This window comes from Sturnira hondurensis, unplaced genomic scaffold (genome assembly GCF_014824575.4).
Source record: "Sturnira hondurensis isolate 20B ecotype Veracruz unplaced genomic scaffold, ASM1482457v3 Scaffold0006413, whole genome shotgun sequence".
NCBI lineage: Eukaryota > Metazoa > Chordata > Mammalia > Chiroptera > Phyllostomidae > Sturnira > Sturnira hondurensis.
In genome coordinates this window covers 25,808,409-25,825,343 of record NW_028079044.1, presented here as the reverse complement: position 1 = coordinate 25,825,343, position 16,935 = coordinate 25,808,409, and the positions used below count along the sequence as shown (strand labels likewise).

The 16,935-nt window shown below is 37.7% G+C and overlaps 1 protein-coding gene across 5 annotated transcripts in view; it reads right to left on the bottom strand.

The window, feature by feature from the left end:
* The window catches only part of VPS13B (vacuolar protein sorting 13 homolog B), a 690,921-nt gene that overhangs the window by 405,740 nt on the left and 268,246 nt on the right, over positions 1 to 16,935 (bottom strand). For all 5 annotated transcript variants that reach the window (XM_037048269.1, XM_037048268.1, XM_037048265.1 and 2 more), the window contains exon 22: positions 7,324 to 7,451. In XM_037048269.1, the coding sequence (XP_036904164.1) occupies positions 7,324 to 7,451 (128 nt within the window). The remainder of the gene's footprint in view (positions 1 to 7,323; positions 7,452 to 16,935) is intronic.

Below are 16,935 nucleotides of genomic sequence, written 5' to 3'. Positions count from 1 at the left end.
TAGCAAAATAAATCTGGTCCTTGTTACTTCATCCTGGGCAGAGGAGGATGTTCTCCAGTACACGTTATACTGAGGCATACTCATGTGATTTGACAGATATCATGAAGATTTTTTTTCTTTAAATCCAAGGACATTTTTTTCATTGCTTTTAGAGAGACGAAGTTGGGGAGATGTAAGAAACACTGGCTGGATGCCTCTCGTGCACGCCCCGACAGGGGATCAAACTCACAACCAACAGAGCCCTCTGGCCAGGGCTAAGGATTTCTTGTATCACTTGGAATCTTAAATTGGAAGATTTTTCCTAGAGCTGTTGAATAATATGTAACCTAATACCATCTTTTTTACCCTGTTATACAACTACTCAATATGATATTAATAAAGAATAGGTTTTGTGGAATAGATAATAGCAAATCAGTTTACTTTTAATAAAACTACTTATATCATTATGAAACAACTTTTAGGACCAAAGTAAACTTCAAACAGCTAAATATTCTCAATAGTTATTATGTTGTGGATATTGCAATAGTGTCACCTAGTTCTTCTACAAATCAGTAAATACTTACTCTTCTGGGATGGTATGATACTCTTCATGATGGTAAATCCATCATGAAGCAGAAGTACATGCCCTAAGTATCCTTTCTGGAAATGACATTTACCTGGACGTTCCCACTTCTCCTTGGGACCCTACAGTTTTCTACAGATCCTTCGAAGAGAGACTCCCCACAAGATGCTCCCCATAGAATGCTCTCGCTTTCCCCCCTATGCTAGACCATGAGAACTACTATGTTTTTTCATCTACTTGGCACATAGCTTGACATATAATAAAAGTTAAGTGCTGAATATGAGAATAAGTGAAAGAATAATAAACATATTCCATAATGCATTACTAGCTAACTGTCTTTAAAAATAAACACTAGGGCATTAAAAAGTTAACATGCTTATGATTACTAGTTAAATATATTTTAATCAGATTTTTGAAAATACAAGACTTATCAGAAAAGATATATAAAGGTTAAAAGAGGTCAAATATATGGTAACAAAAGAAGATTTGACTTTGGGTAGTAAAGACACAGTGCTGTACTCAGATGGTTTACCACAGAATTGTACACTTGAAACCTATATAATTTGATTAACCAATGTTGCCTCAATAAATTTAATAAAAAGAAAAACAACTGAAAAAAGAAAGGAGATATGGAATTTCAGAAAGCCAGGGAGGATATTTAAGGAGCAGCAGGACCTTGGGGCAATTCCTGAAATTATATTCCACCTTCTTCACAAACTCCAGGGCTATCGCCGAAGAAAGCACAAGGCAATTAATTCTGAAAAGAAAAGCTCCAAGAGACCTGCTGTAGTCTCACTGTATTAGAATATGTGTGTAAAATGAATGATGCTATACAAGCTTATTTTGGTATCAAAGCACTTTTCATTAGACTAGAGAAGGAAAATTGAACAAAAGAAGAAAGGAATTGTGTTACTTAGGAGAGAAAGCTGTAGGTAAAAAAGTCAAAAACAGTCAAATTTTGTGTAGCAGGTTAGACATCAAAATCCAAGAGGGGTGTTGTCTGTGGAGGTATATTACATGCCGAATGAGTCGCAGAAAAGAATAATATACTTTTCCTCCCACAGTTCTGAGTGACAATTCAGTAAAACCAGAATACCACTAACCCCTCAAGGCAGCTGGCTTCAAGTGCGAAAGAAAAGTCTGATATACGAGGGAAAGTGCTAGAGAAAATTCATATTTAGATTATTCCTTTTTTCCACAAAATATTATTTGTGTCAAACCATAATTTAGAACTTCAGCCCTGGCTGGTGTAGCTCAGTGGATTGAGCACAGGCCCGCGAACCAGAGGATCGCGGTTCGATTCCCAGTCAGGGCACATGCTTGGGTTGCAGGCCACTTCCCGGCAGGGGACACACGATACATTGTGTGTCCTCGGCAGAGGCAACCATACATTGATATTTCTCTCCCTCTCTCCTTCCCTTCCCCTCTAAAGATAAATAAATAAAATATTAAAAAAAAAAGAACTTCATACTGAATTATAATCAGATAAGTTCACTATTATTTACATAATCATTAGAGCAGAGAATAGCTCTTAGTAGTTACTCATCTTCTCAACTACTTATTAATCATTTTGGTATTTACCTTTACTGACTGTTAAATGCACCACAAATTACTTTCTAGAAGTTCAGTAAAATAATATGCAACAAGATGACAGGTAGCATTCATTCATCAGTAAAAAACACTTATTTTATAGGTGATTTAAATAGAAACAGAATGTATTAAATCAGTGAAATTAGAAAAGCACCTAAAGACATTATCTAGAAATACGAAAAATAAGAAAGAACCCTTCTCAAATAATTTTTTGTGACTGCAGACTAGAGTAAGCTAAGAATACAGACTGGTTTTGACCAAAGTGAGAAAGTGTAACTGAAAGAGAATTCCCATGTGCCAGGGGAATTCCATCAAAAAATGGGTCTTCCCTGAGAGGGTTTTATCAAAATAAAAACTACATGTATTTAAGTGAGTAAATATGAAGAAATACAAAAAGCAATCAGGAGCAAAACACAAATGGTCTAGTTAAGCTTTAATACGAAGGAGGGCATGGATAAGTGAATGATATACAATGAAGATTAGAAGGAGATAGTATTTTATTATAAATGAAAAATTAACATTGACTACAAATGTTCAGCAACATCTTAAGAGTACTGTGTATTCTCTGCTTCTACAATTACAGACAACAGAAAAGCACTGAATGTTTCCTGTTTTCATGTGGTCTCAACTGTCCTGCCTACCGCCACCAATGCAGCAAAGGTAACTCTAGAAAAGAACAGGGGAGTCAACACAACTAGCTATTAGGAATATATTAACTGTAAAGGCTTCAGGCTCGCTGAGACTGGTGAGATAAAGCTGACATCTGAAAAGGTAGCATGTCCAGTGAGATGGAATTATAGCAACAACAAAAAAAAAAGAGAGAAAACACACTTTCTCCTTCTCGCTCTTCTCCTAACTTTTTCATAAGCAACATGCCCAGAAAAGAGGCTGAAAAGGACCACCAATATCCAGTTTATTGGCTTTTATGTTAATAGTATTTCAAATAATCACATTTCACGAACTGATATTAAGCAACTGGAGATATTTATAGATACAGTTCTAACACTGTGTGGTTAGGTAAGTTTTCATGGTGGTAATCAGAATATATTGTAGTTAAGCATAATGTGTCTGTCTTTATTGCTCTTCTATGCTGCACAACAAATTACCAGAAATGTAGCAGCTAAAAGTAGTACATTTGTATTGGGTTGACTAAAAAGTCTGTATGGTTTTTTCTGTAATGATCAAGACTCATTTTTTTATTTTCAATAGTAACTTTATCAACTTGGAAATTTTGAGTATGTTGGCTATCTCCCTCGTGGTATAACTGTTGTCAGTTAATGTCTCAATTTGAACTCTGCCAACTTAAACTGGTCTACTGGACCATGGAGCATCACCCAGTGAGACATCTTCAAGACAAAACTTCACAAACCTTTTCCATACACTCCACAAATCTTTTTCTGGGTTTCGGTTGCATTTTACCTTTCTCAAAATAATGAAGCATAACATGCCAAAAATGTTGCTTATTTTTTTCTATCTTCAATATTAAAATGAGTACACAAAAATTCACCAGGTTTGACAAGGTTTTTTTTTAATGCACACTGATGATCAGCTGGTCAAGATGGCGGCACAGGGGAATACAGTCACTGAACACATCAAAAATTACAAACACATCAAAATTACAACTGAACTATAGAACAACCATCAGTCAGAACTGTCAGAAATTGAGTTGAATAGCAGTCTGACAACTACAGAATTAAAGAAACCACATCCATCCAGACTGGTATGCAGACATGGAATGGTCTGGTCCCATATCCACGTGTAGTGGATAAAAATTTAGGAGGGATATCTCGGGAGAAAGGAGTCCCAGCCCCACACCAGGCCCCCCAGCACAGGATTCCAATGACAGAATGATTAAGCTCCCATAACATTTGGCTACGAAAACCAGCAGGGATTAAACTGGTGGAAGAAACTTCTGGAGTCCCAAGCAGTTCCTTTTAAAGAACACCACACACAGACTTAGTCCAACTCACTCCCTCTAAGCTCCAGCACCAGGGTAGTACCTTGAAAGGCACCAGTGTCACGCAGGAGGAATGGAAGTGTCTGGTATCATGGCGAGAGGTGGGAGACCACTTTCTTTCCAGACAGAAAGGTGAGCAGAGGCCACTGTCCCTTTTCTGAACCCTCCCCTAACGGAGGGTTCATCTGTCAGCCAGTAGGCAGGTGCCATAGCTGACAATCCATCAACCTGGCTAACACTGTTTGCCCCACACTGGAGATCCAGAGACCCCATCCCACTCAACTTATGGGCCCACCAAAGGGGTTAACAGTGACTTTTCCATATGAATGGCTGGTCTTGGTGCATGGTTCACAACTTCCTAAATCCTCTCAGACCAGCAACAGCTGGCCTCAGTGAGGCCCCAGCCCTCATAACCCTTGCTAAGTGGCCCTAGACCAGGCACTAGCAGCAGCCAGCCTAGATTCAATGTGTGGCTTCACCTAGGAGCCTCCAAGCCCAGTGCAAGTAGCAGCCATCTCAGATTGTGATACAGCTAACGCAGAGTGACATGGGTAGAACACAGGTAGGAGCTGACCTTAGCCTGCACCACCCAGAACACCCCAGAGCCTGTGCACTCAGTGGATAACTAAGGACCACACTGGAGCACCATCACCCTGCCCCTGCACAGCTGATCTTCCACAGATGGCTGAGGTTTGTGGTCAGTGATCACAGGCAGTCTTGCAGGTGATTGGCCTGGGTAAACTTCTCCCATTGAACTAACAACAGCAATCGAAGCTCAACTATAAGAGTGTAATCAACCCACACAAAGGGCACACCTTGAGTACCCAGCTTGGGTGACAGGTGAGACTATGCCACTGGACCCTACAGGACACCTACTATATTAGGCCACACTACCAAGACACAAGTCATAGCAGCTCTACCTTATATATAGAAACAAACATAGGGAGGCCCTAAGCCAAAATGAGGGGGCAAAGTGGCCCAAATAAAATAACAGTTCAAAACCCAAGAAAAAGAACTAAACAAAATGGAGATGAGCAATCTATCAGATGCAGAGTTATAAGGATGCTCAAGGAACTTACTGAGGACCTCAACACTATAAAAAAGACCCAGTCAGAAACAAAGGATACACTAAATGAAATGAAGAACAATTCATAGGTAACAGCAATGGAGTTGGGGAACCTGAAAATCAAATCAATGATTTGGAACATAAGGAAGCAAAAAAACCCCAATCAGAACAATAGGAAGAAAAAAGGGTACAAAAAAAATGAGGATAGTGTTAAGTAGTCTCCGGGACAACTTCAAGCTTTCCAACATCTGCATAATTTCTCCATCTGCCAGAAGGAGAAAAGAAAGAGAAAGAAACTGGAAATCTATTTGAAAAAATACTGGAAGAAAACTTTCCTAATAGACATGCCAAGTCCAGGAAGCACAGGGTCCCAAACAAGATGGATGCAAAGATGCCCACTCCAAGACACATCCTAATTTAAATGCCAAATGTTAAAGATAAAGATAAAGATAATGAGAGAATCTTAAAAGCAGCAAGAGAAAAGTAGTTAGTTACCTACAGGGGAATTCCCACAAGGCTTCCTGCTGATTTCTCAAAAGAAACTTTGCAGGCTAGAAGGGGCTGGCAAGAAGTATTCAAAGCCATGAAAAGCAGGGACCTACAGCCAACATTGCTCTACACAGCAAAGATATCATTTGAAATCAAAGGGCAGATAAAATGCTTCCCAGACAAGAAAGAAAACTAAAGAAGTTCATCATCACCAAACCATTATTATATGAAATATAAAGGGATTTATTTAAGAAAAAGAAGTTGTTCAAAACTCTGAACAATAAAATGACAATAAATCATATCTATCAACAACTGAATCTACAAAACTAACAAAGAAACAAGAAAAACAGACACAAAATCATTGATAGAGAACATTTTGATGGTTGCCTGATGGGAAGAGTTTTGGGGGAATTAAGTGAAGAGGTTAGGGCATTAAGAAGTACAAATTGGTAGTTACAGAATAGCCATGGGGATATAAAGCACAGCACAGAAAATGACCCATGGACATGAACAATGGTGTGGAGATTGCCTGGGGGAGTAGGGGGTGCTGGGTGGAGGCAGACCAAGGGGAAAAATTAGGACAACTGTATAGTCTAATAAAATATAATTTAAAAAAATATGCATGCTGTAAGACAGCTGTCACAATACAATCTAACAAAATTGTTTAGAATGAAGTTAAAGATGACTAAGCACTACTGGTAAAAACAAACAAGCTTTTTGGCCAATCCAATATTATCTTGAAGTTTCCATGGGTGAAGCATCATGGTATACTTTGTAGATCATTAATCTTGCTCTTGTGCTTAATGCAAGCAACTTTTTTTGCAATTTTCCATATCTTAAACATAACTGGAAGGCCCCAGTACCAAAGAGATTACTGTCTGGTACACATAAAATTCTATAAAGATGCCTTTGATATCAATCTTTCATCTTATTCAAAGAGAAAAATTCTATACAAAAGCTTAAAATGTGTAACTGTTGGGCTACTTTTACCTCATTCCTATGAGAGTTGATAAGCATTTAATTGTATATTTTCATCAGGTAAATTATGATCTAAAAGAAGGTTAATTCAGTAAGATTAAATTATGAGTACTTAAAAGTAAAAATAAGTGGGATGATAATTTAATAATAAAGTAAGTAGTTAAAATTATCATTCTCATATTTAACTTGATTAGGTAGAGAAATATTTAGAAAAATATTTTTTAATATTTATTTATTTTTATTGTTCATGCTGTAACAGTTGTTCCTGCTTTTTCTCCCTTTCCCAACTTCATCTCAGGCCCACCCTTCCCCCCAAGTCAATCTCCATATTTTTATTTAATTTCAACTAAATTTTTATCTCAATACTGAGAGAAGAATGTAATCTGTACAATGAGCATTTAAAATCTTTCAGATATTGCTTAAAAGAAATAAAAAGTAGAATACATTAATTTTTAATAAAGGAACATCTTCAAGTTTGTGCATTTTTATACCTATATTAGAAAGAGCATGTAATGTGGGTTTTATATAAATTTGTTAGTAATATGTAAAGTATACCAATAGTTTTCAGCTAAATTATGGAAATTAGATAGTTTACATAAGTGTTACCAGTGAGAAAATTTTTACTGAAAATTAAAAAGGTCACAGCAGCTAAAAGCATGATATTTCTAAGTTTTACATTACCTGCAGTGTGAGACTCTTTACAGCATTCCACACCACTCCAATAAACTCTTTCATTCTTTCTTCAGGACTTCTACAGCCTTCAGTTATGGTCAGCATGGCTTTCACAGGGACTGACAATGGTCTGGATTCTAAATACAAGAATACTAGTTATTTAACGGAAATGAACCTTATAGTTTTACAAAAATATATAGAAAATATTTTCAAGGTTATTCTATATATCCTTGCTTAAAATTAAAACTACACAAGATTATAAAATATCATATGAGATCATTTTAACTGATGGAATTACTGATACTTGCGATGACTCAAAATCAATAGAACAACTTTGCTAAAGTCAGGGAGCTGGTGAGTCTGTCAGGTGCTAGTGGTTGGAAGACGGGATTTGGGAGGAACGGTAATTTTGTTTATTGAATGCTTGGATGCCTTCAACTTTGTGAATTAAGTTGTAGCCCATTTCTCAGTATAATATATCAGTAAAAAGTTCACTTTAAGAAAAAGCAAACTCAACCACAAAGTACCTGATTAATCCCAAATTAACAGAAAATGTGTCTTCCTGATAACAGAAGCTTTACCTACAGAGTCCCTCAATTCTAAAAACCGACTTTGATGGCAACCACAAGAAGCATGTGATTACATGAAAGGCACATTTATATAATAAGAAAATGAAGTGTGACATTCTATTTTCTATGTTATTAAAATTTTTGTCCATCTAAAATAAAGAAATGAGAGATTTTCAATAATTTTTATAATGTAAACCTTTTACAGTGGTCTCCTCTAAGGAGGGTAAAACGGAACTTATGAGTGGTATGGGTGAGGGCATATTTAAGTCTTTACTCCCTATACTTCAGAATTAAATGTTTTACAATAAATTACCTTTGTTTTATAATTTTAAAAACAAAATACACATTAATTTCCTTTCTACTCACTTGGACTTCATTGCTTTTCTTTGTACATGACTAGTTGTGAGAAGAATATGATCACCCAAACTTACTGCAGAACTCTGCCAATTAAAACAACTGATTTAAAGGCACACCACCCCCACAAAAACTGACACCCAAACACGTACAGCAGCTTTATTAATAACTGCCAAAACTTGGTAGCGACCAAGATGCTCTTCAGTAGTTGAATTGATAAAGTCTGTTATATCCAGAAAATGGAATATTACTCCTAACTTAAAAGAAGTGAGCGATCAAGCCATGAAAACTCAAGGAGGGTATGTAGATGCACATTACTATGTGGAGGAAGCCAGCTTGAAAAGGTTGCACACTACAGAATTCCAATTATACGACAGTGTGGAAAAGGCAAAACCGTGGGGACAGTACAAAGACCTACGGTTCCCAGCAGTTAGGAAGCACCGAGGAGACTCGGGGCAGTGAGACTACTCTGTATGATTCTACAGTGGGGGAATCTGTCATCACAAGTCTGTCCAAACCCACAGAACGTACACCACCAGTGAGCCCTAGTGTGAACTACAGACTTCGGGAGATGCTTATGTGTTGATACACAGTAAGTTTACAACAACATACTGCGCTGGAGGCAGATGTTAACTGGAGGGGCTATGCATTTGTCAGGGCAGGACACACAGGGGAATCTCTGCTCCTTCCCCTTAATTTTGCTGTAAATCTAAAATTGCTCTAAAAGTAAATATTATAAAAATGTTTAAAATATAGACCAAACTTTAAAATTATTTGAAACAATGAGTATAATGGTGTACACAGAAGTTGCTCATAATCAAATCTTAAATCTACTGATACAGAGTACCAGTATTATATGCAATAATATATAATAATTATATTATTACAACTTAAAAATAAATCTATCTAATAAATGCTGAAGTCACCAGTAAGTTTTGACATGCTACATTACCATGAGGCAGTACTGAAAGTCACTACTAACCCAAAGAACCACATATTAATTGTAAATGCTGTTGTCTCTAATACGATGATCTAATAAATACTAATTCAAGGAGGCAATCATCATTTCTGGAGAAAGTGCTTTACTTGGAGTCAACTTGCCTTAGAGTTTCATATGGTGAAAGCAATTTAATCTAAGTGTGAAAATGCAGTAATAATCATATATGAGATGTCAAGAATACTATTATTCACTTTAAAAGTAACAATGTATACAAAAACAACTCATGGAAGTACTATAAATATGGGGAATAATGATTAAAAACTGACTATGATGCACAGAAAAGAACATGAAGTTTACCAGATCTGAAATGATCACTCCCTTTTTCCAGCACAATCCACCCACTGTTTCAGCTGTGCCTTGCCTGCCATTTCCTCTGAGGCTTGGTCAGGGATTTCCCCCAATTCGATTTGGTCCTCCCTCTACAATCTCGCAGAGCTCTGACATAATTCTGGATAACATTTAATTTGTCATGGTATAATATTAAACATTTGAACATCTGTCTTTCTGAAAGTAGCAGCAGAGCCCAGTTACCTGCTACAGTGATAAGCGGCCATGGTTAAAGGTCAACGGGGAAGAGCGGCTTCTAACAGAAGAGCAACAACAAAAAATAACTGTAGCAATTCTTCCTTTAACCATAAGATACTAACCATCCATTTAGGTGTTCATCTACTTTATTCAATATAGTGCTGACACTAAGACAGTATTCATTTCACTAAAATAACAATCCATGTGTCCTTTATCTATTTATACAATGTAGTACCTTGAAACAGCATAGTGCCTTGCTCATTAAATATTGTTGAATCATTCAGTCAATATATTTTTTAAAAAGAAAAATATCACATGTGTACCTCCTTGAAATCTTTCCCTAGTAGCATATTATTTGACATTTTTGTCAAAAATGTGATTTTTATTATTTATAATTTCATATTTGGAATTTTAAATAATCATGAAAAAGAAATCTGTGCCAACCTATACTTTTCCTTCATGTTCACAGAAAGTCAAGCTCTTGGGCCATGTACGCACAGCCAAGGCAAGACTGTGCTGGGGGTAGCTGTCTTAAACAGAGCTGAATTGCTTTAACAAGAAAAAAACTAAAATAAAAAGTGTCCTGAGAGTAAACCTTGCAAATGCAGGCAGATCATCCTGGAGAGGGAGCACCCTCCAAACAGTCATACACAGAGACCAGATGACTACCAAAGAAAGCCCACAAGGAAAATAGAGGCTTCCTAAGAGATAAAGACAGGAGTACTGCAAGCTTGGGAAAGAGAGAAATGCTTAAGGAGGACTTGAAGCAGGGTTCTAGAAATGTTTCAGTACAAGTTCAGAGAGCTCAAGACAGTACTGAATGCCAGCGACCTAGAAGGGCTTACCTCCCAGGTCTCTGTGCAGGAATTTGAAGAAGGATGAAGGGTAAATCCCTTAGACGAGAAACCAGACCTTGACACAACAGTGAGTTACAGTGTCATATTTCCTTAACTTGTCCACAAAAACATAAATGACTAGGACAATGTGTTAGTTGTTCACGAGGTTAACATGTTCTCTTATCGATGCATGGTATATTTTTGGAAATACTTTTGTTACAGAATATATATATGTTAATGGGTGAATAATCAGAAAATGCAGCTCACCAAAAAGTAATGAAAGGCAGGCAGGGAGGTAGGAAATTAAAATATCTCATAATTTTAACATGCAAAAAAGTCATTCAAAACTCCTTAAGGAATACCTATTATGTTTTGGGATTCATGATAGAAACTGAGAATACCATGGTGAAAAAAAACAGAGACAGTATCATTTATTTATATATATAAATATATAAATATAAATTTATATAAATTTATATAAATATATAAATATATATATTTACATAAAATGTGCGTGTGTGTGTATATATGGTATATGGCATTAGATTTTTTTAAAAGTCTTTAGTGGTGAAATTTCAGGCACCAGTGGGATAAATATATTTACATAAAGTTTTCTCAAAGCATACACTTGCAACAAGGAAACCTAGATACTACTTTTTATTCTACCATATTCAAATTGCATGATTTCAGAATCACTTCAACTATTTAGGTTTCAGTTTTCTTATTCAATACTTTCAGGAGATAAACATTAAAGGCTGCCTGAATCTCACTGGGGAACCATGGAGTGGGACAGGGATTCAGCTGTCTGTTAAAGAAAGGAGAAAGGAGAAATACAAAAAGAGGAGGGAAAGAAAGGGGGAAGGTGAGGAAGGAGGGATGGAGAGACCACTGCGTGACACCACCTTGCTATAAGTAGTAAAGCAAAGATAAGAATGTCTCTAGCGTCTCCCCTTCAAGTTATATCACAATGATCCACAAGACCATTAATGTTCTTTTACCCTGAACTGATTTCCAAAATAAAAAAGAACACAAACAAAAGGTTTAAACTCCATACTTTCTTAGTGTGTGTACACCCACAGGCAACACTGCCACCACCAGAAATAACAGCACTGGGTGGAACATAAGCTAAGCCCTTCCAGATAATATGGTAAGATCTTGGAGGAATATTAAGAATTTTTAGGTTCAAAGAAGCAGTCTTTTCTCTTATAGCTGCCACTGTTGACCAGGCAGGTATTGTTTTCCACATATTTTACACTCAGGATAAGGTTCAATAAAAAATCTTATTAGTCAAGTACAACTCTGGAATAATAAAGCTGACCTTCATGCAGTAGTGTGAAATTGGTGTTAATATTTTATGTTCACCCTTCACAAGCACTTCCTACTGTTGCCACTTCTGCCGACCACTTCCCACTTGAACTTTAGTCTTTATCATTAGAACTCTTGTAATTATATAAAAATGAATGAGAAAACCTTGGATGATCGGATTGCTGCTAGAATGTGAACACTCTCATGTTTAGGAAAGCGTAAGAGAAAAAGGGAAGAGAGGAGGAGAAAGGAATATTGTTCCTCATAAAATAAAAAATTACTGATTGATTTTAGAAAGAGAAAGGAAGGGGTGGGGGGAGAAACACTGATTTGTTGTTCCACTTACGCATGCATTCATTGGTTTGCTTTTGTATGTGCCCTGACTGGGAATCAAACCCGCAACCTTCATACATTGGGAACTAAGCTACCTTGCCAGGGCTATGCAACGTTCACTTGCTATGTACCAGGGTACCACAGTAAGGGCTGGAAAATGTGATACAAATCCTGTCCTCCAAGAGCTTACAATCTGGAGGGGAAATAAAAGCTTAATAAATGAAGCAGGTCTTCAAATAATGTTGATTTGCTGCCTTATAAGGTTGATGAGGAAAAAAAATCAATTCCCGGCTGGGGCCAGTGCCTGTGTCATTTCCATGTTCTCTCCATGTCTGCACAGATCTTCTCCAGGTATTCTGGGTTCTTCCCACACCCCAGAGGTGTGCACACTGGGGTAGCCGGCATGCCCACAGAGTCCCAGTCTGAGTGACCCTGAGAGGTAAGGGCATCCTCTGCAGGGTGGGTCTGTCCGAGTAACAAACTTCATTTTCTTGTGTCTGGTGACTTAAATTGGAATATGTAACTGCCGTCACTTTGGTATCCATTAAGTCTGTAATTTTAAGTGTTTATTGAATATATCATTTTTTATTCCTTTAAATTTGTTTCAAGTACTCAGAGAGAAAGATAGCCTAACCACACTCTCCACATCTAAAGGTATTTCTCCCATCAATCACCAGAAGAGAAGTGAAGCCACAGAACCAGAGCAGAGTCAAACTCTCTTCTCACTACTGTCCCCTTGAAAATGAAACACAACTCTGGGGGACCCTGAACTGACTTTGCATTACTTTACTTCTTAACCCAGCAGAAAAAAGGATCAAAATAAATTAAGTTCTACAGAAAAATAAAGTTACAGTTTGTACGCCTAGTTACAGAACTGAGGTCTGTGCTGGATATACACATGTATACCACAAAACTGGATAAATATTACACAAACTGAGGGATCGTGGGATGACCACATCCCTTCAGGTCCCAACACTCACAACCTTGATGCCTAATCCAGTCTTACAAACCCCAGGGTTACTACTGTACCTTCATGGCCTTTATCTCTATTCACATCGCCCCTGGGAGAAGTCCAAAAACTCTTATCACCCAGACCCTCATCATCAGAGAGATCTGTACAACCCTCACCAGACCCCATCTCTCACTCCACACATTGAAATCTCCTCCGTTCTATCCTCTAGAACTCACGATACACCTTAGCACCATCTCCTAGACTTTCCCAAAACACTTCTCTAAATTTACTCCTCAACTGTTCTAACAAATCCGAGGACACTGCTCTCAGTGGAGTCCTCTTCAGCAGCTGTTTTCTCTCCCTTCCCCTGCATAAGACTGGCACTAAAAGTGGGGTAGATAGCTTCCCTGGTCCCCATTACCAGGTAGAGTCTGTTTCTGTACTTCACTCCAAAGGCCTCACTTTAAATTTCATGTCATCCAACCACACACCCGCCACCCACTCTCACTAGAGCAATCTATCTGATCCTGAGGTCAGCACCCTCGCTCCTTGATTCTCTAGAGATTTGCACTCTGGGATCACTATCACTCTCGGCATCAGAGAGAAGATGCTCATTAAACAGTACAGTCTGCAGCTAGACAAGCCATTGTGGATGAGTCTAAAGTGAGGTGATGCTTCTAAAGCTTTGAAGGCAAGTAAAAGCTGGTGTGCTTTCTTCACTTACACCTTTCTCTTTGTTCAGCTACTGGCTAAATGCAGGACATCCAAAAGGACCAGCAGTGTGACTAACGGTAAGATGACTGGGTCACTGCTTGGAGGAGAACTACCAAAGTGAGAAATAACAATGGATTTTCCTCCACCAAGAAATGCATTCTACTGAACCAAGTCACTGAGATTTTGTGGTTGTTTTTTAGAGCCACTGCACAACAATGACTAACAGGACCTATTAGAAGTTAATCATTGTCTTCACTGCCTGCTGGACACCACTGTTCCTATGTTCCCTGCCAATACCACTGGCAGCATCTCTTTGTTGGTTTGTGTGCTAGTTCTCCATTTTCAGACCTCTACATGTTAGAGGACCAAGGACTCAGTCATTGGGCCATTTCTTTCATCTACAAACACCCTCTTCTTAGGTGACCTCGCTCGGTGGCACCGCTTCAAGTATCCTCTACATGGTGACAATTCCCAGGGGAGGATCTGGATCTGTCTTCTAAACTCCAGACTTTTTATCTGTCTAAACTTAACAGAACTAAATGCAAAACTCTTGAATCTCTCCCTGTCCTTTATATATCTTTCATATATACCTTTTATATATATACACCTTTCTTTTTATATCCCTTCAAGTCTCAGTAACAAAACACTGACCCACCCCCCACTCACACACTAACATACAGATAATTGGCATACTTTTATTGGCTTTATCTCAAAATATATCATGAATTTGGCCTTATGTCCGCTAGGGATACTTTCCTGGTCCCACTCGGCAGGATTACAGGAACACACTACAGCAACAGCCACACGGCAACCAGACAACCTGTTTCTATACTTTCCTCCCTCTAGTCCACTGTCAGCACAGCACCCAGCGTGACGGGTAATGTTAAAATAGCAAAAGGGGAGCATATCCTTCCTGTAATCAAAACCCTTCCTTGACACCCCATCTCACTCATTTTCACTAGTAAAGTCCTCACAGTAGCTTATCCGCTCCTAGAAGATCTGGTTTCCCCATTGCCCTGTTGACTTCCCTTCCCATTCCTCTTCCCGGTGCTCCCTCTGCCCCAGCCTCCTGTCCTCCCGGCTGTTCCCTGAAGGTAAGAATACTGGCAAAAATACTGGGTTAAAGAACATAGTAGAAGAAGAATCATGTAAAAGCCACCTTTCTCTCAATTCCCAATTTCCTCAAGTCTATAAGAGATCTCACAAGGATTTAGGGAATTTCAGCACAGCAAGAATAAAGGTAGACAGATGCTGATTTGTGAATCTCATTACATTGCTATTCTTCCATTTGGTTGCTGTGGCCTGAAAAACACTTGAAAATGAGATTTTAAAAAATGCTGACCTCTTCCAAGATTTATGAACTACGGAAAAATTGCTTAGTTCAATTCAAAAGCCTCACTGAGTGCCTATTTATGCTGGTAGCTGGGAGGGGGAAGACGTACAAGACTGGGGCCGCGCATTTGAGGATCTTGCACTCAAATGAGAGAAATGGATGGGTAACAGACTCACTAAATGGAGAGGCAGCACAGACCTACATTAGAGAGTTTTATCATAATGTAGTAAATACAATTAACTGTAGAAGCGTTGCCTTATGATGAGTTTCTAATCTTTTCTACCCCGTACATGTTTAAGTATGGAAAAGAAGATATTACTCATAATCCTAATAATGATTTTTGGTATCACTGGAAATAAATATAAATATACCTCTTGCAAAATATAAAAAGAGAATCAATTTTAATTTTCAAAAATTACCTAAGTAAATACTTTCTCTCCAACTCTAAGACTACAAACACATTGGAAATCTTCTTTGCTATAGATTAGGGTTAGCAACATTTCTGCAAAGATTCTTTCTCCTTCAGATCCATCCCACAAATTCCTCTTAACCACTGAATACTATTAAAGAATATCATCTAAGGTTGATTTGCAAAGCCCTCTCTGAATCTGTTCAATTTTATTTTCCACTATTTCCACTAACGAATCTTCACTCCAATTCATTGTCTAGCCCCAGCTGTTCGAACACCAGGGAAGTGCTCCTTTCTGACTATTGCAGTTCCTATCTAAGAACTCATGGTTATATTTCACTAAAGATAAAATTTTGCCTCCATATCATCATTATATCTGGACTATCATCAAAATTCAGCATTTATAAAAATATCAAAATTTCTTATATGGCAGGAATACCCTAAAAGATTATATGCACAAATTTAAAATGTACCAAAAGCTGCAAACTTCTCCTAAATATTTTTAAAGTATCCCTGGGAAATCTGGTAACAGATAAAAAGTTATAAGACATCAATTTAAATCAATTAAAGGACCAGGGGCAAAACAAGTTAAGAAATATGACTGTGAAGCCCTTAAATAAAAATAAGGAAGAAAGGGTTTCACTGATTTATACAATAACTACTTACTACATATGCTCAATGCCAGAAGCAGTTTTTGAGAGTCTAGGAATACAAAATTCAACAAGTCAATCCGGTCCCTGATATACACTCCAGATAAAGACACAAAAAGAATGGAAAACTATGATAAGTGTGACAGTGAAGAAAACAGTAGTGTTAAGGTAGGGAATCTTGGGGGCACAGACCTGTTTTTAAAAGGCTGCACAGGGAAGGTTTCTTTATTGAAAGGACCACATTTATACTAAGACTTAGAATGTAAAAAATACACAGCTATGAAAAAAGTAATGGAAACAGTAGAGGTAAAAGAACCCAGGCAAGAAAAAGCACAGAGTGTTTGAAGACATAAAAGAGGGTGAGTGTAAGAAAAAAATGACAAGGGATGAAACAGAAGAACCTGACAAAAACTTGATCAGGTCAAACTACATAGGACACATTAGGGAGTTTGGATTTCTAGTGTCTAAACAGTCACTGAGTGTTTTAAGCACGGAATAAAATGATCCAATTTGGATTTTTAATAAGATGACTTGCTGTCATCTGGAAAGTGAATTAGAGTAACTGAGATCAGATGATGAGATAATTTGGAATCCACACCAGTGAGACTAGTTTAGGACAGCCTTCCACTATCCTGCACAAG